Below are 23,993 nucleotides of genomic sequence, written 5' to 3'. Positions count from 1 at the left end.
ATGGTTGTTGTTGCCTGAGCGGAATGCGATGCTTGCCTCACTGCTTAAGTGTTTAAATTAGTTCTGTCGCAGATATTCGAATTTTTAAAAGAACCGCGCAAAGGCGACCCCTTGCGAGTGGTCTGAGCACTAGTAAGGCTCGTACATGCATGACGTACACGACATGTCTCAGAAAAATACCGCAAATGCACATAAATCTATTCTTGACTAGTAATATCTGATTACTTTTGGAAAAAGGAATACAGAATTCTTTTGTTTTACCTATTTCTGCTATAGTAAGATATAGAATTAATACCGAACTGCAACACTGTCATACTTTTTCTTTGTCTGAACGTGGCTGACCGCCTAGGCAAGCCGCCATTTCCGTATAACATAAGCGAGACAACAATAGTGCACAACTACCCACCGCCAGGGCAGCGTGCCTGCTTGAGAGCGAGACAACTAGCTAGTCAGCGAGCAGTGCTGAAGAAAACATACGCATTTTTAACCCTAAAAAATACAGCACCGAGTCTTTAGTACAGTCAAAGTGACGCCGCGACAGTGAGAACAAGAATTTAATCCAAAAATATTTTTGTTCCTGGTGCACAATTGTATTGTGGCTGCAGAAAAAATAAAAACAAGCAGTACGTTTTAAGTATCGACAAGACAGACACATTAGCGCAGTGCTGAATATCGCCGTTCGTCGTAATCGCCGAATAATAAAAAAGAAGCGGCTTGCAGTTGCGCGTGTTGCGCTCAAATTTTAAAGACTCCAATACGGCCACGGCAGACAATTGTGTCCCACACAATGAACAATCAACTGAATCCGGTCACCTATCGCAAATTTAACAATTTGCTCAACAGCGGAGCCGTCACCGTAACTGGTCCCAGCCAACCGCGTATTCTAAAGACAACGCGCCTCGTAGGCTCAGGGGGTGGAGGCGTGGCCGTTGCATCCAGCGGTGGCGGCAATAGCGCTGTGGGCACAACTGCAGCCCAGCAAGCTGCAAGCGATGCTGATGCGGGTGGCCAGTCCATGCGGTGCTACATTTGCGACGAACGATGCGATGCCCAGACGGCCCTCGCCGAGATGTGTACCACTCACACGGCCACCAAGTTTCCCAATAAATTGGCTCAGCTCGTCGGCGAGGGCTTCTTGGTGATTGTCTGCGGCGAGGACTTTGTCTGCTCGCGATGCACAAACCTGGTGAACTACTACGACCGCTTGGAAAACGACGTGGAGCGTGTGAAGACCAATTTGATTAGTTTGCTGAATAAAAAGTATGCAATCAACGATGATGCTTCCGGTGGGGACTCCAGTCCGCCTCTAAAGATGCAAAAGCTGGCAGCTGGCGGTGCCACCCGTTCGCTGGAAGAGAGTCCTGGCGGGGATCAGTTACGACCGCGCAAGATTGTCCAGGGAACGACAGGTAAGCTATTTCTTGAATCTGTAGTTTCAGTTTTTAACCTTACATAATACTCATTATCCTACTCCTTCCTCCAGGTCAGCCAAAACTGGCACCCATCACGTCGCTGAGCAGCACCCCAGGCACACAGACGCAGGTTCAGCGGAAGGCCACTAAGATCTACAAGTGCACCTCGTGCGACTACAAGACCTCTGACATGAGGCTATTCAACACTCACTTTGAGACCTGCAAACAGCAGACTTTCCAGTGCAAGACATGCCGCAAGATCTTCCCCCATTTTGGGGCCATGAAGCAGCATATGGTGCGTGACCATAGCACAGCCATGGACAATACTTGTGCCATGTGCCATATCAATTTCGTGAACGAGACCAGCCTGCGCAAGCACATGGAGACCAATCATGCCACCAATGTCCTGGTCACTAGCACCACAACCATACCAGCAGCTGCTGCACCTGTGACCGCTGCAGCGGCTGCTGCTGCTGCCGCCGCTGCCTCCGAGAGCCAGGGCGTGACCGGCGCTGCTCTGTACACATGCAATCATTGCCAGTTCAAGTCCACAGATAAGGGAGTCTTCGACGAGCATATGCGCAAGCATGTCAAACCGAAGCCGTTCAAGTGCCGACTGTGCTCGCAGCGATTCGAGACGCGTGAGGCTGCCACTACCCATGCCAAGCAGCATCAGACAAATTATTTTAAATGCGGTACTTGCTCGATGACCTTCCCCAAGCGTGAGCTGCTCGTGAAGCACTTTGATGTCCATCAGAATCAGGGCGGTGGCGGGTCCTCAAAGGTGGCCGCTGTCAGCAGCCCCAACCTGAACACTCAAAAGCTGCTCCAGGAAACCATCGATGAGGCATTGAGCGACAGCGTGCCAGCCTCGGGATCTGCTGCCGGCGGCGAGGGGGAAAACAACATTCGATTCTTCTCCTGCAGCATCTGCTCGCTAACCTTCATCCAGGAGACATACTACAATCATCATATGGAGACCCACAGACGGGACAAGAAGGGACCCGGAGCTGGAGGAGCCGCGGCCCTCAATTCGGCTGCCACCGCTTTGCTTAGCGACGAGCCAGGCGATAGCGGCGGCAAGGCCGATGATGGAAGCGAGCAGAACGCCGAGGCCGATATTGAGAGCCTATTTGAGAAGCTTCACTCGGACAAGAACGAGAGCGGTGAGGCCCCGAAGACCAGCAAGACCGGGGAAATGGTCATCACCTCCCAGGAGGGAAGCGGTGGCATCACCTTCAACATAACCATCCCTCAGCCGGATGGTGACCATTCGCAGGACTCTGCGAATGCCAGTGCCCCTAGTATGCCCATTGATATGCCTAATCTAGACCAGGCCGAAGACGAATCCCAATCCCAGAGCAGCGTTGACGCCAAGGCCAACAGTGGCGCCAACGCCTCCAAGGCTGACGGCAAGTCCCATGCCGCTGCTCCCGTTTCCATGCCCAGCCTCGATGATGACAACGAGGCAGCCGCCGCAGAAGAAAACCCCGAAGAGGGAAAGTCTGGTGGTAAAGCCAGCGAAAAGACAAAAACAGAGGAGAGCGCAAAGGAGAAGGGGGCTGCTGGCTCAGATGAAGCCCATCCCTCTGAGGAAGGAGAGGCCGCAGAGAAACGGGAAGCCACAGACACGCCCACCACCGAGTCGGAGACTGCTGCGGTCACCACGGAAGCCAGTGAATCGGCGGATGGCGAGCATGCTGCCTCTGCAGAGGGCGAGGGAGAGGCCGGCGAAGGCTCTGGAGGGGAGCAGCAGGTGGCCATGGAGCTGGACGAGGCCATGCAGGCGCAGGTGGATGGAAGCCAGATTAAGTTCATTGTCAACGAGAACGGCCATTTGTTGCAGCTGGACAACCACATTTTGACCGATGCCGACGGAAACCAGATAATTGTCCAGGATCCCGAGCAGATCCAGCAGTTGCTGCAGAGCGTTGGAGTATTGCAGTCCGGCGAGGGCCTAGAGGGCGAAACCCTGCAAATGATGAACGACGGCAGTGGTCAGATGGTTCTGGTCCATGGCGATAATAATGAACAGCAGCTGATAGACGCCTCTCTACTGAATTCCGAGGGTCAATTGATCATCCAGCAGGGACAGGATGGAGAGGAAGGCGCTCATGTCATCAGCGAGGATGGTACTCGCATACCCGTTTCCGTGTCCTACACCGAAGATGGCCAGCCCATTGTCCACGTGCAGCAGCAAGTGTTGGAGGCTGCACAGCAGGGCGCCGGCGGTGACAGTCCCGACCACAAGGAAGCAGCCGATACATCGGCCGGCGAGGAAGTGCAAGTATCCGAAGCCACTAGCGTTGCATCCACCACTGTGGTGGCCACAAGTACGGCGAGCGGCACTGGCGGAGCCTCCGGCGGCAGCTTCTTTGGCCTGGAGGAATTCTCGGAGGCAAAAACAGTCTAGGGTTGGCTCTAGAGGCGGGGCCGTGAAAACTTCAGAATTCTGGCATGCGATGAGGACTGGTAAGCGGATTCATGATAATCGCATCTGTGATTTTACTAATGATTACGTATGATCTCTTGCAGGACTTAACAGATTCACACGCTGTAAGGGCACATAGAATGTTTATTGAACGGCTCGAGGTCTCTGGAGGACTTTCGCACACAGAATAGCGAGACATACACATCCAACATGTCTAACCAAAACCCTATTTTACAGATGACAGAAACACACATACGAACCACACCTATAAAACATATTTACATTTAGCATATGTATTTACACTCCAGTAAACTATACAACTTCTTATTCTCCCTCCTGTCTGATTGGACCCTGCCCTTGCGTGCGTCCGGGGCGAGCAGGAAAAACCAGGAATACTAATCTAAATAATTAAATCAATCAATCAAATTGTTCGTTCAGCCCGTTTCCGTTTTCCATTTCGCACTCTGCTTCTCCGCTGCCAGAGATCTCATCTCAGATCCCATTGGCATTCGAAATCGAATTCGATTGGTATGCTCTACGCGTTCATGTCTCGGACTTGGAAGGTGTTGTAGGATAAGTTTAATTATAGAAAAACTAAGCTACATACGGTGGAAAAAAGTATAAATGTATAAACATACTAGATTACTATGTGAGATACTTGAATTATTTTAACAAAGTATGCATACACCCCACAACACAAATACAATTAAACAGTACACAATAAAATCGATTAAAACCAAACCAATTGACAATTGAGATCTGACATCTCGGCATGATTTATTGATCACTGATAATAGCTACTGCTTCCTGCAGTCCTACCCCACTCCCCCATCAAAACGTAATGATAGATGAGTGTTACATGTAAACCACTTTGGATACATATTTACTTACCCCCCCACTCTCCCACACACACACACACACTCACACCCACACCCATAAAAGTATATATATATATATGTCAAGAAACTTGAAATATATTATTGTAAAAACAAAAGCAAAGTTGTGGAATTTGTTATGCATGTAAATCGATTTAGATAAGGTATTCGAACACGATGATGCGGAGATGCTGACAGGTTCGTCTCCATGAATATATATAGCCCATAAGTCAGCCAGTAACCCCAACATGAATTTGAAGATACACAAATGGATAAATGTATGTTTGTATTTTTCAAGTTCAACCAGGCCATTGGCCTCTGGATGAATGAATCTCTGAGTAAGGTTCTATGAAAGTTTATATTGTGATGGGGGAAACTTTCAACTCGTTCTTTATAAACCCACCGCACCTGTTGGCTACTAATGCATATTTAAATTTGAATGCAGTTGATTAATAAGATTTAATACCCGAGTGGAAGCTAAACTTCTATCGGTGGCATTTAAGCCATTGAAACTGTCATTATAGCCTTATGAATGCCCGTTCCGACCCATAAATCTGCAGCAGTTGATATTAACTCTGGAATCGCCACTGATTAGCAACCGCGAAACCGAATTTGCAACCGGATTGGCACGTGGACGATTATAAACAAAATTTCGGCGAACATACGAGTGTGTACATAAATATACATATGTAGATGTATGTAGAAAACTAATATTCCGCTGGTTAGTTGTGGTCCAGTGACAAATTGGTGGTGATCTCCAACGGAGTGCCTTTTAAATGTCTGTTAGAGCGTTTAACGACTGCGTTGAAAGAGGATCAGATAAACTAAACCGGTTATGAATAATTCATAGTTGCTTATGATGTGTGTGCTAATGGGATATTCTTTCCACTAAAAAATTCGTGGCGTTTTGATGGCTCCCGTAAATGCTTCACCGACAATTCCATTCATTTACAATATGAACTTTTGAGGCTGTGGTGTCCCAAGGCCGGAACTGATTGGCGGAGGGATTATTCCGAGCCATGCATCAATCAGCAACTTGTTTTCGTTGACATTAAATGGGGCCATCGTCGGTGTCAACTCAATTTGGTTTATTAGTCTGGTTACATAAGTGCGGTCGGGGGGTCGGTCTTGAAGAGTCAGTCGGTCAATAGTATGCAACGACCTTAATTAGGCGCCCACATGCAAATGAGTGGCGACAGGCGATATGTGATATGCGACATGCCACAATCTTCTTCTCGATTGTCGCAAAAGCGAAAGTTGTTCTTAGAGACCGTCGAGTCAAGGTCTTTGGAATGGTAGTCGCTATAAACTGCGCTGATAGAAAGCTGACATTTGAGTGTGACTGATTTGCCTGATGTGCGGCGATTAGCATCAAAACATTATTCCGGCAAGCTATGACAAGAATGAATCTTTGACACTTTTCCAGAACATTCTTGCCATATTTCACAAGCAGCTAGCGTGGTCCCAGTGTTTTCCATTGGTTTGGTTTGCCCATCCCGAGAATTTCCCGAATACTTTTTGGCAAGATGTTTCCCATATGCTATGGCTGTTTCTTCGCATAGTAATAGCATCGTTGATTGTTATTTACTGCATCGAATTCCTTCCTATACCTGTACTTTCCAGACGCTCTGGGCCACAACTCAATTAAAATTGTATTTTATATACATTTATAGAATATTTATTTGCTTGCTATATATTTTGGTATAATTCTGTTGCCGCTGTGCTGCTCGTTTGTTGTTGTTTGTGCGTCTGTCCCATTTGCATGTGAAAACGATAAACATAAATACAAAATTTAAATATTTCTCATGTGCAACGGCGTTCTCCGCTTATCTCCGATTCACCAGGCGATTGACAGATATTCAAAAGTCAATATATATTTATCTTTATGGCCGATTTCTAGCCTTACCAACGCCTCGACCTGTGCTCATCCACCGCTGGATGCGTGCGAATGTATTCCAGCTGACGGAGCACATGCAGCGGCACGGCGGGAATGTGCTCGCCCTCGGCTCGATACCCATCGGCATCGGCCACGTACGTGAAGGTCACGGGTATGCCCTCGAGGGAGACATATTGGACTACGCCCACGGCCCCATTCTCGTTGCCAGCCGCCTTGGTGGTGATGCCGTTGGTCGTCTGGAACTCGAATCGATAGTGGCCCGCGGCATCGGGCGGCGTATTGTGGTAATAGATGGTGCGATCGAACACCACGGCGGCATTGGCGGTGGCGGCACTGGTGGATGCAACTGCGAAGGCCAGCAGAAGCTGGGCGGGATGGGATTAGCGGCTGAGTAATCAGGGATCGCAAACGACGCACAAACCTTGCCAAACGACCACATCATCTCCCAATTAAATATATTCCAGATGTATCGTTTTACAGACTCGACTCGACTCGACTCGATCTTGAAGTTAAACCTGAATCCGAAACCGAGTCAGAACAAACCGAATTATTAACCGTTAAATACGTTTCAAACATCCACTGCGACGCGATCTGCTGTCCCCGAATGTTAGATTGAAACTGCCAAAAAAGCCGTGCGTCCGGTGCATAAGGAAGCTTTCGAGCTTGCTAATTGTGTCGCCCGCCACCGCCGCTCTCTGGAAAAAGAGTTCTCAGAACCGAATTCGAGGAAGAGATCTGACGGAGCATGAGCATGATGAACCGATGCATAAATTGGCAGATCCGATCAATGCAGCATCTATCCATACGGGCTTGAGGATCGCGTTGGGCTTGATTTATGTTGAATTTGTGCTAATGGTCAGGCCATTATCGCCTGACAATGAAGTTGTTTTGGTTTGTTGTAGTTGGATTCGATCGGATTGGATTGGGTGTGCCTGCATATCAAACTAATATCAACCAGAGCTATGCACAGTGGTTCGGCGACGATGGGGAACCAGACACACACACACACACGGTGGCTCCATATGGACAAATTGTTGCATGCTATCAGTAATTTATTATAATTTAATTCTACGTTTTGGCTTCGCTGGAAAAGGTCATGGTTGAAGAAACTCAACACTCAACTAAAAAGCCAATCAAAATATTTTAATTTGATTTGGTATGGTAAGATCCATCACGTTTGCAGCTAAGTTTAATTCAAAGAGAAACTGAAAATGTTAGAGGTCTATTTTACAATCATTTATCACCACCAGGGCACTGCCTGATAGATCGAAATTACCTTTGTGCTTTCAGTACTTGAAAATTGCCTCCCCCAGCAGCACAATTGTGGAGCTGATTCATCCCACTGTGCGTTGGATGGATGCTATGCAGACCTAGACCTTGCACGCATTTGCATAGACCGATCTTACAACTTGCCGACTCTGAAGGCTCTCAAGGTGTCGGCCAACAAAATCAATCAGTCCATCAATCAGAATATATATGTTGATTTTAATGACATTTGCATTATTTCGTTTTCGTTGTGGTTCCGAAGAATAGCACAAGCGCCGCATAGAGTCATTTGCTTTAAAAATTATTAACTAATTAATAAACAACACCGGCGTTTATGACAATTTACATAGCTAAAGATCCGGAGGCTGCACACATTTATAAAGAGAAAGAGTGTGCCGAAAATAATCTATTGCTCATTTTCAGACATAAATCTTCAAGTCAAACAAGTCGTCTTTTGAGATCTTTTCGCGGACAACATTAATTAAGTAACACAAATCGACGCCAAATAGTTTAGCCTTAGAATCGATTGCGAAACTATAGCCGAAAACACGAAAAACTAGAAAACCGAAAACCGAAAACTGATGACAAACTGAACTGACTTTTCCAGTTCTTCATCTTTCGCATTATCATCTTCTTTGGTTGGCACCTGAGCGGTTAGGTACGTGCGTGAACTATTAGATAGTTTTTGAGAACTATGAGAGCATTAATTAATGCATACTCGTATGTATGTAAATGTGAGCATAAACAACCTATGCTTATGTTGAAGTTCTTTTAGATTGTGTTGGTTCTAAGAAAATTAACATAATTAATGCCACTCATCACCAAAACACACACACACACACTCAACTCACATTTATAGAGCTAAAACAAAAGACTCAGGCAACGAACTCGAGCAACGACTCAATCAGAATAAGAATCAGTCTTCGATTGGCTTTTCTGAGCTATAGAACCCTTGCCGTTATTTCATTCGACACGGAACTGTTTCCGCCAATTGTATCTGCTCAGAGATCGTAAAATATATTGCTTTTTATATTCTTGTTAATCTTAAAACCATCTTGTTTGCTACTTATTATTTGATGGCCTATTTTCTGTGATTTTATCGCATTTTCTGTGATTTTTATGGCCAGCATTTGCATTCAACTCAACCCAAAACTAAACAAGAAAATGCTTTAAAAAATCTATGTTGTTTTTTTTAAATAATAATAATAATAACGTGAATAAATTAGAACAGGCCGGAGGGGGGTGCACAAATATCTTCCGTGTTGGAACCCCAGGTGGCATGTTCTCTCATACGATCATACAAACATGTGCATTTTGACTTTCATTTCAATCAAATGTTGGTAGAACTTGTTTTTAGTGATTAATTAGTGAAACCTAATTAAAAAAACCAAACAAAAATAAACTTAGAGAAATGCAAGAATACCAAACAAGAACTTGTGGTGGCCATTCCATTGAGTTTATTAGCTTAATTTTATCATCTTCCGCAGCAGAATAATCAAAACAATACGATATCGGAACTTCTTGCCATCATAAATTTGAATTCAAATTGGGTACGGATCAGCGAGAACTCGAGCTACTTAGCACATCTGAATACTCAGAGATGTCTGCAGAAACTACCGCTGACGTATGGGATCATCAAATATGAATAAACAGACATTGGATTGGCTCAGAGAGGAACGGAAATGAATGACTTTACTGAATGAGCGTGACCTGTTATCAAGCAAGAATAGTTGTGTAGCCCCAGCCCCATCCTCAGACCCAGATTCAGATTCAGACCCAGCTACATCCACAGACCCCAGACCCAAGAGATACAGCTACAGATACAAAAGATGGAGCCAACGATTATTGGCATTTGGTTATGCTTATTAGATTTTCGTCGTTTTCGCTTTGCCTCTATGTTTTCCTCATATAAATTTGAATTCACGCGCTCGCCGGATTGGCAGTACGGTGGCTAACTTTGAACCTCGCAGACGTCTTTCGTTCGGACTGAGATCGGTGGCAGATCTTTTATCGCTGTTAAATATCGAAATTAATCAATTTGATTGGGGAAATCCGCTTCAACTCTACCGAAAGTGTATTTTTTTATGCCGAGTGCGAAAGTATAAAACAAAGGAAAATATGCGATATTTTGTAAGCATAGGCCTTGAGCCCCATCTGTGTTCCCGATCTCCTTCGATCTGTGATATTTTTTTTGCTGATATGATCTCTTCGTTTCTGCAGATCATGGCTCTGTTGTGCCTGGCCCTTCTTTGGGCCGAATTAGATGCCAGGCTTGTGCGGATACGCCGCATTCGTCGGCTGGTGGGCTCCAGTGAGCGAGATGCCCAGATCACGGATTACCGGGTGTCGCCGCTGGACGAGCAGGGAGTCTTCAAGTACGCCTTCAAGACAAGCAATGGCATCGATGTCCAGGCGGCGGGCACTGCCCTGGAGACCATTGGCATCTACAGCTACACCTCGCCCGAGGGCGAGGACATCGAAACGCGCTACATAGCCGATGAGCTGGGCTTCCATGTGGTGGGCAGACACCTGCCCCAGCCGCCGCCCACTCCGGACTACATCCTGCGATCCCTCGAATACATTCGCACCCACACGGAGGACGGCAAGCTGAAGCCCAATGTGTTCTAAAGTTCCTGCCACCCGCATCCCCATGCACATCTACATGGAAACTTGTGTCCAAGAAGAAGGCTGATCATACCATAGCATGTAGTAATCCAATCCATAATATAATCCAGCACTAGGCCTAGACTAAGTTGTTGCTAGATCTTGTAAGCCATCCATTCCACTGCGCAAATGTCTTGTCTGTCGTTCCGCTCGGGGTATAAATCAATTCATCCATTGATTCTTCCGCACTATCCTATCCCATAATTTATTATGTTTACACCCAAAATGAGCAAACAAAGCCAAGCCCAAATATGATATTTGTTTGATGTCCGCATAGAATGACCCTAACGAATTCTGTATTTTTTTTTGGGTTTTTGTTATCTGCAAACATCTTTATTTATCTCCGCGTCTGATTAATATTTATGTCTATTCTCAGATATCGGAATTTGAAAACTGGATGGAATTAGAATGCGATTCTATGTGGATAGCTTTCGATAACTTGATAATAGGCGGGATTTTCTTTCCGGGTAACAACCTACTCTTCTCTCTCAACCAGAGGGCCAGAGAAACATTTGCCAAGTTTTGAAACAAGTTCGGCGGGTTCGAATATAATTATACCATTCACAAATAACTCTTAAGCGATCCAAATAAATAATGCAAATTGAGAAATGTTGTTTTTTTATTTTTTGTATTTTATGGTATTACATTAATTTTTAAAAAAGGGAATAAGTCCACAACTTTCAAAGCAAAGTATATGTACGTGCAAGAAAAAACGGAATGGATATCTCAAAGATAAATCATTTCCACCTGTAAGAATATTTGCGGAGTATAGCCTGGGAAAAACTGAACCGATTTTTATCTGACTTCCAAAATCAAACATTATCAATCAATTGATATGCATTTTGAATTGAAATTTCAAGACGTTTTACTCACCCAGAGCCCAGAGTAGAAGAAAATTTCTGTAGAAATATCCTTTCAATTTGTATCCCAAAATGACGTCAAACTTGCCCAAGCCCGTCTCTGAAGACACCCTCACCGTCATCAATGTTTTAGTTTTTTCACAAGCCAAACAAAAAACATCAAAACTATTAGCAACTATTAGGTGCCGCGATTCAGGTTCAGATGTGGGTCCACATAACACAGCCAGCCCCATTGAAGAGGTTCAAATGCTAACTAAATCTACATTCGATATTCGGTATTTTGCGCTTTGCTTAAAATATGCAAGCATATTTAATTTCTGCCGATGCGGTGGTGACTATAAAAGCCTCCGCCTCTGAAGATCACCCAAACAGTGTGGATTAGACAATTCCGACAAGATGTTCAAGCTTGTGAGTATATCGAAACGCGTTTAACCAACTGGGAGACCGAAAGGAAGGAAAAGGAATCTTTAAGTAATGGATTATATATTTCAGACGATCTGCCTGATAGCCGTGGTCCTTGTGGCATATGTCCAGGCCGACAACATCGACAAAGATGCCACCATCCTGAGTGAGAAGAACGATCCGGCCGATGCGGAGGGCAACTACGCCTACTCTTTTGATACCAGCAACGGCATCCAGGCCCAGGAGGCTGGCAATGCCAATGGAGCCACTGGTAGTGCCTCTTGGACCTCACCGGAGGGTGAGAATATTGTCCTGACCTATGTCGCCGATGAGAATGGATTCCAGCCGTCCGGTGCCCATCTGCCGGTTTCACCACCAATTCCAGATGCCATCCTCCGTGCTCTGGAGTACAATGCCGCCCATCCGTCCAACGAATAAATACGGATTGGATACTATATACCCGTTTGAAGGCCTAGTCAGTGGCTTAGTTTTAACCACGTTGTACATAATTAAATAGAAAAAAATCCTGTGAAAATCGATACACAATAAATCAATACCCACGATCGTGTGAACCGAATAAGGTTTGGTGGATTATTGTATTTTCTACCTAAACGATATAAGAGACCGATGTAGGAAAAGGGACTTTCCCTGTGCTAGTTTTACTTTTTCCGTCGAGAGCGAAAGAGAGTCGAACTGATATAGCCCTGTTCTATGCCCTTTGTATACATTGAGAGAGTGTGTGATGCAAGAAGAAAGAGAGAGTGAAACTTAAACGAGTATCTCCGTTAAAAACTGAACGAGAGAGAGAGAGACAGAGAGAGAGAGAAAGACCAAGCAAGGCAAACAGAAAACTCCGTTAAGAAAGAAATTAGGATGGCAAAAAAGACAGAAGATAGAAACGATTAGTTTTCAAGAGTATTAAAAGCCTTGGCCTTACTTTTTTGCACTCAGTAAATCGAAGGTGATATTGCTTTCCTTATTGACGGGATTTATTAACGATAACTACAAAAAAAAAAAAATATACGAATGTATGTCTCTAAATAACAATGACTGGCCGCAGCTTGGAGTCTGGTGGTAGAGGTGGTAGCGCTGGCGGTGCTATATGTGGTAGTCGATGGGGCTCCCAGCAGATTACTGGTCCTTCTGAACGGCTACCGGGGGATGCGTACGAATGTACTCGAGAGCGCGCATCACATAGGCGGGAACTGGGGGCGGGGTGGGCAAGTGGTCGCCCACTGGGTGGTATCCCTCCTCGTCGGCCGTGTAGCTGAGCGAGATCTTTTCTCCTTCGGGCGAAACATAGGCCAGGGCACCGCGCACTCCATTGGGATTGCCGGCCTCCTGGTACTGGATGCCGTTGCTCGTCTCGTAGGCGAACTGATAGTTGCCCTCCGCATCAGAGGCGTCGTTCTGGAAGCTTCGGATCTGGGCATCCTTGTTGATGTTGTCGGCGCAGGCGCAACCGATGAGAGCGAGACAGAACAGCTGTAAGAGAACAGAGATCATGGTTACCGGCGCTGGAGTCTTCGCCCGTCCCGAACATCCCAAAGGTAACTTACGTATTTGTACATGTTGGATATGGTATTGATGGAGCTGATTCGGTTGAGGGCTACTCGTATGTTATGGAGAGGCTGCTTGGAGTGCAACTGTTTAATTCGATCAGCTCAAGTGCGTCTTTTATATGGATGCGACCCTTGGGTTTGGAATGCCGGGTTCACAGCCGGGACCCAAACGGGTTTCGCGGCCGCATCCATCCAATCGGGATGGCAATGGCAGCAGGGCAGGGGTAGCAATAATTGCCAAAAAACCAAAAACACAAAAAAAACACAACCAAAAAACTTGTATTATCATATACCAATAATGGAGGCAATACTCGAAACTATAATCGAGCCTTTGCCTTTAAAATACATGAGTCATTTGCCAACAATTTATATTGTATGCTTTAATTCGGTTTCAGTTTCGCATTTAGTGATCTTCATCGTCTTTGTACGATATCCCCCTAAATGTTAAATTGCTTAAAAATAAAAATTGTTGTTTAATGCGGTCCCAACTCATTCACGAGGTGTCGGAAATTCCCCTCCGAGCAAACTCTGCCTCATTGTTACAACTTTCAATTGGAAGTCTATGGGTGCTGCTGCTGAAGGCGCCCTGGGCCTCGGATGAGTGGCAGGTGGAAAGCTGTTGAAATCGTTTAGATTTGGATTCAGATTCGGAGTTGCAGTTGGAGATGGAGATGGGCAAGGTCGGGGTTTGTCATCTGGAGCGCCGGCATCGCCGAGCATCGTCTTCAGCTCAGCTACAAACTGAACGAGTGCGAAATGTGTGATCATCTGATACCCTACATTTATGACTTTAATTAATTGACAACTTTGAAGTCAGGCGATTTGATTAATTGCCCTGGACTAGTCGATAAGGCTGAACAAATTTATTTATACGAATATCTTCTCGTCTCGCCTACAGCCTTTTGTTTTATTTAAAAATTAGCGGAGCAAACATTTTTTGGAATATGTGTTAATTGCTGGGAATATGTTTGATCAATAAGGAAACGACTCACACTCTGTTTGACCCATAAACCTGATCAGAACTGACTTCCTTTCATGATAATCGATCATAGAATTGTATAGTCCAGAAAAGAGGTACATACATACATACATACATATATATGCATATAAAAAGCACATAATGGGTTACAGACAGAAGATTATGGATATATTTTCTAATCACAGATCTTTGGCAATGAAACAGATCCTGGGTATTTGATACAACATTTACCCGCCTTCCACCAGAGCCAGCGTGTGATCTACCTTGTCGATGAGAACGGATTTGATCCATAAACAGTTATAATGAACACATAACTATTTAAATTAGTGGAATGTTGCTTCTGATCATAATATATAGATCCATAAAGTATCCCAAGTTGCTGTGGTATTCACATCCAATGGCGAAAATGTTATATGGAGCGGTTTTGTGTTTTTACCAATTCAAATTTTGGTGAATGTTGCCATCTGCTGGATACGTCATGAAATAGATGTTTGTAGAGACTTAGATGGGTTTGTTTGAGCTAGCTGGTTCCGCCGAATGGTGTCTGATGTTGGCTGATCTTGCTCCTCGATTGATGGGCATTTTATTAGTCTGGGTGCTAAGTGCGCTTAGGCCTAGACAATTTATTCGAGATGCCTAATTTAATTATTGGACTACAAATTTGTATGCTAATGCGTTGAACTTGTTGAGTTTTTTGGGGGTAGATTTAAGAATTCCTTGATGAAGCCAAACTGGTTCTACGCCTGCGCGCATCCCAAACTAAATGGCCAATGAAATCGAAATGAAATGGATGATAAATGGGTTTGGATACAATTTATTCGCGCACGAGTAGCCCAGGCCCGTCTCTGAAGTCACCCTCGCCTCTACTCTCGGGTGAATGTCGCACAGGCCCATTATCGCAAGAAACCTCAAAACCAACCGAAACTATTAACTATTAAGTGCCGCGATTCAGGTTCAGCCATTACCATCATCAGCTAGATGTGGGACCATCCACTCTGAATGGGTTCAAATGCTACCACATGTTCGTATTTGCTTTTTTGTTGCGTTAAATTTCGTTCAATTCGTTGGGTATTTTGCGCTTCGCTCGAAATATACAAGCATATTAAGCTTGATATTTGGCTTAAAGCAGCACGTCTCCGAGCCAGATTAGAGACGACAGCGACGCCGTCGTGGACGTCGACGCAGACGCCGAAAGGCAACGCTGCGTTGGCGATGAGATGCGATACGATGGTGGCTATAAAAGCCTCCGCCTCTGAAGATCACCCAAACAGTGTGGATTAGACAATTCCGACAAGATGTTCAAGCTTGTGAGTATATCGGATCGTGGCGACCCAAAACAGAGACCAAGACTCCTCCCCAGAGCCACGGAAAGGAATCCATAACTAATCGAACATATACTATATTTCAGACGATCTGCCTGCTCGCTGCCGTGCTCGTGGCATATGTCCACGCAGACCACATCGACAAAGATGCCACCATCCTGAGCGAGAAGAACGATCCGGCCGATGCGGAGGGCAACTATGCCAGCTCCTACGATACCAGCAACGGAATCCAAGCCCAGGAGGCTGGCAATGCCAATGGAGCCACTGGCAGCTATTCGTACACCTCCCCCGAAGGCGAGCGCATTGAAGTGACCTATGTGGCCGATGAGAATGGTTTCCAGCCCAGCGGTGCCCATTTACCGACTCCACCACCAATTCCAGAGGCCATTATCCGTGCCCTGGAGTACATCGCCGCCCATCCACCAGCACAGGAATAGACATTTGTTATGTATTGGATACCCGTTTAAAGGCCTAGTCAGTGCTCTTGTGGCTGAAGATGCGTTACATCTAGTTTTAGAAACTTTGTACATAATTCAATACAAGAAATATCCCCCACAAAACTCCACAGAAATAAACCAACAGCTATGCTGATCATTTAAACCGAATGAAATATGTTTCAATCACGGAATTTGTCCGAAAATTCAATGCAAAAAATAATGCCATCACGCCAAACACCCATATTGAATGTAAACCTTCTTAGCACCACATTATGTATAACATCTGTTACCAATTTTAGCCAAATTAAACGGCTGTCCAAGTTCATTTATCAAAGTGCAAAAACAAGACCCAGGAACTGCTAGTCTCGAGTATCCATATCGAGGCAAGAGGAAAAAGAGGCAAGAGACAAATGTGGAAGCCGCAGGGCCAACGAGTTACTTGGAATATTTTTTTACGTTTCTTCCATTTATCAAAAAAAAAAAATATATATATGTATGTATTGGAAAAAAAGCAATTTCAATGTAAATCCGACGCTTGACCTCCAGAGCAGACCCAAGAAAGAGTCTAGAAAATGATGCAACTGCTGGCTGGGAACGCCACAGATTCGGTGTCGGAATGGAAAACTGGTTTGCGGGTTATTAACACTTTCGCTGCATGGATTCTACAGTGGCTATAGCAACGGGTAGGGGTAGGCCGACAAAATGTAGGTCATTCGGCGGTGATGCACAGTTCACATGCAAGATGGTAGCCCAACAAAGGTTGCCTAAGCTAAATTGATCCATAATCACCAATAGGCAATACCCCTGCTACATCAAGAGCTATAGACCGCAAATGGTGGACACACATTAAGTCTTGTAACAAAGCATCCAATGGCATAACCAGTTCCACAGTATCCTTCACAACTTCCCCACTAATGGGAGACGAGTGGAAGGAAGCGAACAACCATTCGGCATATGTACATTGTATATTTTTAGCAGAGTGCAGAGCAGAGCAGAGCTGTGCTGAGCCTTCTGCTTCGATCACATAATCAACAATTAAGTATAAAAAAACCTGTGCAATCTGTGCAACGATAAATAAGCCCCATTTGACCCGTTTGGTATTGTGCGTGCGCGTGTGTGTGTGCTATGGGCGTATGGCCTGATACTGATACTCTAGAGCTTGCTCTCCTTCGCCTCCTTGGCCTTTTGGCGCTCCGCTGCCGCAGCTGCCGGTCCAAAACGTTGAATGAAGCTATTGACCGGTTCAATGATGGCCTCTGGACTGTTCATATGCACATGGTGCGAGCCATTGGCCTCGACGTACTCAAAGTTGGGCTTCTTTAGCAGAACAGCGAGCACCTCGTCGTAGTACTTTTTGTCCTCAAAGTACGAGGACTGGGTGGCCTTGATGAACATATACGGGCACTTGATCCTATGGGCCATCTCCACGCACAGCTCCTGGGATCCAATGGCATAGTTATAGAACTTAAGGCGACGATCACGACAGAAGAAGTACTTGTCTGGGTACTTCTCAGACTTCTGGATGTTGCGGGCCATCATGTGCTTGCAGTGCTCCTTGTTTACCGAGTGGAATGTGCCAAGATAGACGCGCTCGATAATCTCATCATAGGTGTAGCTGGGCGGCTCATTCTTGCTCCGATTGCGCTCATCCTCCCGCAGAAACTCGTCCAGGCGAGTCTCCATGGTCCGAATGACCGAAGGATATGGTCGCTGGTGCGGCTTAAGAGCATCAATCCCAATGATCATATCCACCTTGTCCGGAAAGACGGCAGCAAACACGAAACAAATAATGGATGACATGGAGTGTCCCACCAGCGACACCTTCTCCCACTTATATTGCTTCATGATCAGACGTATCACATAGAGGTTATCCACAGAATTGTAGTAGCAGCCATCGGGCAGACGTGAAGACAATCCATGTCCGGGCAGATCGATCGACAGAAAGGCCACGTCCGGGGAGAGCAGCGGCATCAGCAGATCAAAGGTTCCCGCATTATCTTGCCACCCGTGCAGGCCCAGAATGGGTTGCACATTCTGAGGGCCGTACCACTTTCCGGATATGTGTCCCCAGGGCACAGTAATGCTGATCTCTGCGAACTGTAAGCAAAAACTTGTATGAAAAATGCCAGCTACACCCCAAAGGGCCAAAGTGCACTTACTGGCCTGGTTGGCGGCTCGCCGGTTAAGTCCCCAGCATGTCGATAGCGTTGGCCCAGATCATTGCCAGTGGTGCCACTTGAGCTGTCTTCTTGGAAGTCCATGTTGTGCACTGAATTCACCGAAACCGAGATGGGAAATGAGGTTTAATTCCAAAGTTTAGCGAGTATCGGCGCTTATCAGCGCGCCATTCGAGATTAGGCGCGATTAGTTAGCCACAAGCAGCAGAAAAGGCAAAAGGGAATCGAAAAAACAAATAAAAGCAGAAAGTGGCACGCTGGCAAAGTAAACAATAAAGGGCAATGCTTGAACATAAATTAATTGCGTGCGTGCATTGGCAGCGGTTTGCATATTAGGTCCAAAACTCAATGCCGGCGTCACGTCAATTGTCTTAAAGGTCAAGGTGGGCCTCCTTGGCAGCTATTGCGAATTAAACAAACCTCACCTTTCCTTGCTTCCATGGTCGTTTTTGAGGACCCGGACTTATGGCTTACTAAATTCGTTCACGTTTTTGCACCGTTTTGACTAAATTTGTGTGAGAAAATGAACTTTTACGAAGGTGGAAAGTACGACAGATAACAAATTAAGACTTATCTACAGCTGTTGATGGAGAATCAGAGCCAGACACAACGTTTATGCAGACGCCTAATTCTGATAATCAGTTCGATTGCCAACTGATCTTGACTAGAGCAACTTATATTCGGTCCGACTCACTTTCAATATTTTAACTAAATTCCTACTGCTTTAGTTATTCTAAAGTAAACCCATTTCGTGCATGAATAGAAACATTTTAGCTCCGTGTTCTACCTAGCCACTGAATTCACGAGCACTATGCGCATAAACCAAGCCACAGTGCTGTAAAATACATGTGTTCAGTGCTGTTAATCGTTTCACAGTTTCCAGACGGATGACAACTTTAAATTCTTGCTAAATTCTTAATTCTTACGTATTACGACGGCCACAGATCAAAGTTCATCATCCAAGCACTTGTCTCATAGCCATTCCATGAGTGGTGAAATCACAATCAGAACATCACTGTGAAGCGAGCTGGAAGAACGTGCAACTGTCTGTCTGGTTCAACGTTATTCAACGAAAACGAAAGAGCCAAACGTACCTTGAAATGGAGGTCCTCAGGCATCTACGCCTGCTAACAAAGTTAACAAATGTCCGCCAAGCAAGCAGTGAAGCGACTAGACCCTTGAAGGTCCTCACAAAACACGTAGGTGTCCAGCTATTTATTTCTTCATTCATCGTTCATATGACTTTCACTTTCAGTTTGACGAAGTTTCGATTCCCGTGCCATGGGGTCACATCGCGGGTAAATGGTATGGGCCAAAGCACGTCCGTCCTATTGTGGGAATGCATGGATGGCAGGATAATGCCGGAACATTTGACACCCTCGCCCCGTTGCTCCCCAACCATATCTCCTTTCTAAGCATCGATATGCCTGGCCACGGATTGTCTTCGTGGCTACCGCCAGGAATATCCTACCACTCCATTGACTACGTCCTCGTCACTCGTCGACTTATGGAAGAGTACAACTGGGATAAGATATCCATGATGGCTCACTCAATGAGTTCCATCAATGGCTTTGTGTTCTGCGCTCTATTTCCTGAGAAAGTGGATATGTTTATTGGATTGGACGTACTTAAACCGCCTGTTCGGAGTGCCCGTCACATTGTAGATGGATTGAGCGAGCGACTGGAGGCTACATTGAAACTAGAGCGACGCCTACGCAGCGGCTCCGAGCCGCCTTGCTATGAATGGGATGAGTTGGAGAAGCGTCTCCACGAGGGATCCAACAAATCCGTTACACTGGAATCTTGCAAGTACCTGCTGCAACGAAATTGCAAAGCATCTACCCACGAGCCACACAAGTATTATTTCTCCCGCGACAATCGACTGAAGACCTCGCTTTTCTACACCCTTCACAACGAAGTGCCTCTGGAGATGGCGAGTCGCATCAAATGCCCGCATTTATTCATTAAAGCGTTGCAGGCCCCGTACTACGAACGAAAGGAGTACTACGATGCTACCTTGGTGGAGCTACGGAAGAATCCACTATTCGAATATAACGAACTCGATGGCACACATCACGTTCATCTCAACGAGCCAGAGAAAGTGGCTCCAATCATCAATTCGTTTATCAACAAGTACCGTCCCTTATGAGATCCCATGGACTTGGATATCTAAATATCTGGATGCCTGTACATACTTTGGTAATAGACCGAGCCCAGCAGAGACTAGAGAAAACCTCTTACGTTTACAGTTTTCCGTTGATATTGATTGAAGGATATTTGAGACGCAAACCAATCTTAGATTGGGATCCCCCATTGATGACCATTTGGTTGCTTCTATTTAATTTATTATGTACAATCGATACCGGCAATAACATTAAAGTTAAAGACTAAATTACAATCTTCAAGTGTAATGGTTTGAATGGTTTTTCTGGAATCAGCGTCGCGAAGGAAACTACGCAAAAAATTGATCACACAAAGGGCATGCAGGAGGGGTTCGCTGATAGAACTATGCGAAATTAACAACAATATGGCAATTTCGCATAACTCTCGCAAAATATTCATTTGTGCGGGATTGATAAAGCGGAAAAAAAAATAAAAAAAAAATTCTTTGGGATAAGTATTGCATTTATGGGTTCCATGCATTATTATGGAATTGTCTTGTGCACTGCACCGTACAGAACCCATACAGGCAGCACTTGGGGGTTGGACGAGTGAAAACATTAAAATAAATATTAAAATAGATTGGTGTTAGCTAATTTCTAAAAATATTTATCAAACTATGTGTAAATATATCTTTTTGGGGTTCCTTTTGTAAAAATCAGTCAGCGCCAGGAAATACATAGAATATAACATAAAAAAAATAAAATAAAATGAAACATTGGGATAGCCAACGGAGCAAACACTGTGGCATACTCGAATATATATGAATATATATGCTTTTTTGTATGTATACATTTATATCAAGCGTAATTAACAATTGCTTCGGTGTCGCATGGAGTTCGCGTTTTCTTGCATATGAGTGTCATTTCGATCAGATTCAAATTGTTATAGAAAAATATACATATGTGGTAAATAAATATATATATGTATATATATATATATACTCGTTTGACAATCTATGATGAGGATGTAAAATCTGTTGCAATAGCAACTTAAGCAGTCGCAAGAGTGGGGTATGGCCACTGCTCAAATTGCACTCTGCACTGTAAACATTGTAATAAAATAACAAACTAATTTCTACGCTATAAATAAATACAATAAATAAGTTAAGTTTAAAAATAAAATGCTTAGCAACATCTAGTATGGATTTTTGTTTGTGGTTTCCCCTATTTACATTTGCTTGCTCCTCTTCTTCTTATGTTTGGGTGGACCTCAAGCCACTGGCGAAGAGTCACCCTTCATATCGCGCTCCCGAAAAAATCCCCGTTCCGTTTTGCACTCGCGTATGGTGACCGTCTCCAGGTTGACTGTGACATCAGTGATGACCACCCGGTTGGATATGTTGCACTTGGCCGGCAGCCAGAAGCGCGGAGGTAAAGCCCGTGGCGACAATGGAGTCAGGGGCTGCTTTTGGGATAGGCTCAGAGTGTTGCTCAGTTTTGGTATATTGTTGTTATCCGGCTGCGCACCAGATTCCTCCACTTCCTCCTCCTCTGCGCCCGATTCGGCTGGCGTTGATGCCACCTCAGTGCCCAGCGGTGTGCTCTGGTGTTCAGACTTTAGGGACGCAGAAGAATCGGTCGTCGTTTTCTGCGCCTGCTGGTCGTGTGACTGGATTTGTGGCGGATGTTTTGGTGTGGGTCCATCCGGAGAGGTCTTGATGGTTACGCCTATTTTGCCAGATTCCTTGAGCACCTCTGCCTTGCGCTTAGTTCCAATCAAGGGCTGATCCTCCGAGCTCGATGAATTAGTATCTGCCTCGGGCACGAACGAGTTGTGCGTGGAACTGCTGTTCGAGGAGGAACTATGATCCATGCGCTGGCGCTTGGACTCATGATGATGGTGGTGGTGGTGTGTCAGCGGCGATTCGGAGCGTCGACTGCTGCTACGTTCGGACTTGATGTGATGGTGATGATGGTGGTGATGGTGCTTCTTTTCCTTGTCCTTCTTGTCCGACTCGTGGACAGCACTCGATGTGGTGGCCTGGGGTGTGTCCACATCATCACCGGTGAATGTGTACTCATCCTCCTCGGACTCTGGCTCTGGATCGGGCTCCTTTTCCTTCTTCTTGAGCCCGCGCTTCGATGGCGTCCCAGACGATTTGTTGCTTTGCTCGTAGATGTCGATAAGGCGACGGTCTAGAATGTTCACCTCCGGCTCCCAGGTGTTATAGCGCTGGTTCCAGCCCTTCCATTTCACACGGTACTCAACAGTCCCCTACAAAATGAAAAATGGAGGGATGTTATCCTAATTTCATTTTCAGCTGCAATGTCTTAGACAACTAATTGATTTTCCATCAATGAAGCGCAACAACAACAAAAACACGAGCCACATGCCACACACTTACACAGTTGCACACACTCACGCACAAACACATGCAACGCGCAAATGGTGGTTGCTGCAGCAGATGTCCTCTGCCAAAAATATCCGAAGGACATGTGACCTTGTAATTTGTGTGCTGCGCATATTGCGTCCTGCATCTGGAATTAGTTGCATATATTGCTATTTTTTACACGCTCTCACCTTTCTAGTGCGCTTTTGGATAATTTTCTCAGCAGCGTAGACGAGAAAATCGTCCATATCATCCTGGACATTTTCGCGCACCACTTTTCCCTTGGCTCCCTTTCCGCGGCCAGTCATTTTTCCTTAGATTACACTTTGATGTTTGTTTCACGTGAGGTGATTATTAAAATTGTTTGGCTTTTACATGCGTTTGATTCAGTAAAAATGTTTTTTATTTTTTTTATTTTCAGCACCGAAGCAGTGTGACCGCGGATATATCTTTAAAATATACCATCCGACCCTTATACATATACCAAAATATACCGACTCATTAAAAAAATATACCGTAAATATACTGACGAATTCAAGTTCTATTTTACATATTCCTCGTTTTTGATATTCCGTGGAATATTACTAGCTATATAGAATATTTAGACATGCCCACATATTTTTATCCAATTAGTGATTAAAGTTTCTATATGACTCTATAATTTCAAGGACTCATTGTTATTGAACTGTGTACAAAGTAACACGACCGAACAGAATTTGGCGCCATCTATGGAAAAGAACCAGTTCGGTTCAGAACGGTCCATCTTGAAATGTCAAAGTAATAAAGAGAGCGAGCTCACCACGAAAAGGGTGAAAGAGAGAGAGAGAGAGAGAGGAACGAAAGCAAAAGCTCAGGACAGCAATCGAAAGGAACGGAACTGTAACACTGGAGACTGCAGATATTTTTTTTACTATTGTGTTGGGGTTTTTGGGGTTCGGGTTCGCGTGGCGGGGGCAAGAGCGCGACATGGACGGCAAACGGCAACGGCAACGACGATGACATTATTTTATTTATGCTGTGATAGTGAAATAACAACACCAACAACAAGAACAACACCAAAGTCACGAATCAAACGCAATATTTTCGCAGAGCAGAGAGAAGGAAAACCAATTAAATGAATTAAATTAAACTAATAAAACCAAACCAAACCAACAAAAAGCTTTAACCAAAAAAAAAAAACACCAAGCAAAACGTTGCAAATAATTATTAATGATAAA

At 44.9% G+C, this 23,993-nt stretch overlaps 9 protein-coding genes across 9 annotated transcripts; 5 read left to right on the top strand and 4 right to left on the bottom strand.

Annotated features, from left to right (window-relative positions):
• The first annotated feature begins 565 nt into the window (after positions 1-565).
• Positions 566-4,293, top strand: LOC6601141. Its single transcript, XM_002026237.2, has 3 exons — positions 566-1,409; positions 1,484-3,884; positions 3,948-4,293. Exons 1-2 carry the CDS (start codon positions 788-790, stop codon positions 3,823-3,825), a joined length of 2,964 nt encoding a protein of 987 aa, XP_002026273.2. The 5' UTR covers positions 566-787; the 3' UTR covers positions 3,826-3,884; positions 3,948-4,293.
• Positions 4,294-6,620: 2,327 nt separating this feature from the next.
• Positions 6,621-7,057, bottom strand: LOC6601143 (pupal cuticle protein Edg-78E). Its single transcript, XM_002026239.2, has 2 exons — positions 7,037-7,057; positions 6,621-6,980 (listed from the first exon to the last, which is right to left on the bottom strand). Exons 1-2 carry the CDS (start codon positions 7,055-7,057, stop codon positions 6,621-6,623), a joined length of 381 nt encoding a protein of 126 aa, XP_002026275.2.
• Positions 7,058-10,104: 3,047 nt separating this feature from the next.
• On the top strand, positions 10,105-10,509 carry LOC6601144 (pupal cuticle protein Edg-78E). The gene has a single exon (XM_026992408.1). The coding sequence runs from the start codon at positions 10,105-10,107 to the stop codon at positions 10,507-10,509; it is 405 nt and encodes a 134-aa protein (XP_026848209.1).
• A 1,292-nt stretch (positions 10,510-11,801) lies between these two features.
• LOC6601145 (pupal cuticle protein Edg-78E) lies at positions 11,802-12,316 on the top strand. The gene is made up of 2 exons (XM_002026241.2): positions 11,802-11,813; positions 11,898-12,316. Exons 1-2 carry the CDS (start codon positions 11,802-11,804, stop codon positions 12,243-12,245), a joined length of 360 nt encoding a protein of 119 aa, XP_002026277.1. The 3' UTR covers positions 12,246-12,316.
• A 496-nt stretch (positions 12,317-12,812) lies between these two features.
• On the bottom strand, positions 12,813-13,545 carry LOC6601146 (pupal cuticle protein Edg-78E). The gene is made up of 2 exons (XM_002026242.2): positions 13,367-13,545; positions 12,813-13,292 (listed from the first exon to the last, which is right to left on the bottom strand). Exons 1-2 carry the CDS (start codon positions 13,376-13,378, stop codon positions 12,939-12,941), a joined length of 366 nt encoding a protein of 121 aa, XP_002026278.1. The 5' UTR covers positions 13,379-13,545; the 3' UTR covers positions 12,813-12,938.
• A 2,098-nt stretch (positions 13,546-15,643) lies between these two features.
• LOC6601147 (pupal cuticle protein Edg-78E) lies at positions 15,644-16,137 on the top strand. Its single transcript, XM_002026243.2, has 2 exons — positions 15,644-15,655; positions 15,757-16,137. The coding sequence occupies exons 1-2, from the start codon at positions 15,644-15,646 to the stop codon at positions 16,105-16,107; spliced, it is 363 nt and encodes a 120-aa protein (XP_002026279.1). The 3' UTR covers positions 16,108-16,137.
• Positions 16,138-17,053: 916 nt separating this feature from the next.
• Positions 17,054-18,793, bottom strand: LOC6601148 (probable serine hydrolase). Its single transcript, XM_002026244.2, has 3 exons — positions 18,710-18,793; positions 18,267-18,376; positions 17,054-18,204 (listed from the first exon to the last, which is right to left on the bottom strand). The coding sequence occupies exons 1-3, from the start codon at positions 18,723-18,725 to the stop codon at positions 17,260-17,262; spliced, it is 1,071 nt and encodes a 356-aa protein (XP_002026280.2). The 5' UTR covers positions 18,726-18,793; the 3' UTR covers positions 17,054-17,259.
• A 420-nt stretch (positions 18,794-19,213) lies between these two features.
• LOC6601149 (probable serine hydrolase) lies at positions 19,214-20,682 on the top strand. The gene is made up of 2 exons (XM_002026245.2): positions 19,214-19,483; positions 19,540-20,682. Exons 1-2 carry the CDS (start codon positions 19,385-19,387, stop codon positions 20,431-20,433), a joined length of 993 nt encoding a protein of 330 aa, XP_002026281.1. The 5' UTR covers positions 19,214-19,384; the 3' UTR covers positions 20,434-20,682.
• A 67-nt stretch (positions 20,683-20,749) lies between these two features.
• LOC6601150 (polycomb group protein Pc) lies at positions 20,750-23,155 on the bottom strand. Its single transcript, XM_002026246.2, has 2 exons — positions 22,968-23,155; positions 20,750-22,661 (listed from the first exon to the last, which is right to left on the bottom strand). The coding sequence occupies exons 1-2, from the start codon at positions 23,082-23,084 to the stop codon at positions 21,657-21,659; spliced, it is 1,122 nt and encodes a 373-aa protein (XP_002026282.1). The 5' UTR covers positions 23,085-23,155; the 3' UTR covers positions 20,750-21,656.
• Between the last annotated feature and the right edge of the window lie 838 nt (positions 23,156-23,993).

The sequence above is a fragment of the Drosophila persimilis genome, unplaced genomic scaffold (genome assembly GCF_003286085.1).
Source record: "Drosophila persimilis strain 14011-0111.01,24,50 unplaced genomic scaffold, DperRS2 tig00000732-arrow-arrow-pilon, whole genome shotgun sequence".
In the NCBI taxonomy this organism is placed as follows: Eukaryota; Metazoa; Arthropoda; class Insecta; order Diptera; family Drosophilidae; genus Drosophila; species Drosophila persimilis.
Note: the sequence above shows the minus strand (reverse complement) of the source record. Positions and strands in the feature narration are given on the sequence as shown.

Bases quoted from the DNA above. Each gene is read 5' to 3' on its own strand.
- LOC6601141 (XM_002026237.2), top strand. From the start codon at position 788: ATGAACAATCAACTGAATCCGGTCACCTATCGCAAATTTAACAATTTG. The intron at 1,410-1,483 runs GTAAGCTATTTC...TCCTTCCTCCAG, and splicing joins GATTGTCCAGGGAACGACAG to GTCAGCCAAAACTGGCACCC.
- LOC6601143 (XM_002026239.2), bottom strand. From the start codon at position 7,057: ATGATGTGGTCGTTTGGCAAG. The intron at 6,981-7,036 runs GTTTGTGCGTCG...CATCCCGCCCAG, and splicing joins TGATGTGGTCGTTTGGCAAG to CTTCTGCTGGCCTTCGCAGT.
- LOC6601144 (XM_026992408.1), top strand. From the start codon at position 10,105: ATGGCTCTGTTGTGCCTGGCCCTTCTTTGGGCCGAATTAGATGCCAGG.
- LOC6601148 (XM_002026244.2), bottom strand. The intron at 18,205-18,266 runs GTAAGTGCACTT...TTTTGCTTACAG, and splicing joins GCGAGCCGCCAACCAGGCCA to TTCGCAGAGATCAGCATTAC.
- LOC6601149 (XM_002026245.2), top strand. From the start codon at position 19,385: ATGGAGGTCCTCAGGCATCTACGCCTGCTAACAAAGTTAACAAATGTC. The intron at 19,484-19,539 runs GTAGGTGTCCAG...TTTCACTTTCAG, and splicing joins TGAAGGTCCTCACAAAACAC to TTTGACGAAGTTTCGATTCC.
- LOC6601150 (XM_002026246.2), bottom strand. From the start codon at position 23,084: ATGACTGGCCGCGGAAAGGGAGCCAAGGGAAAAGTGGTGCGCGAAAAT. The intron at 22,662-22,967 runs GTGAGAGCGTGT...TTCATTTTGTAG, and splicing joins TCCAAAAGCGCACTAGAAAG to GGGACTGTTGAGTACCGTGT.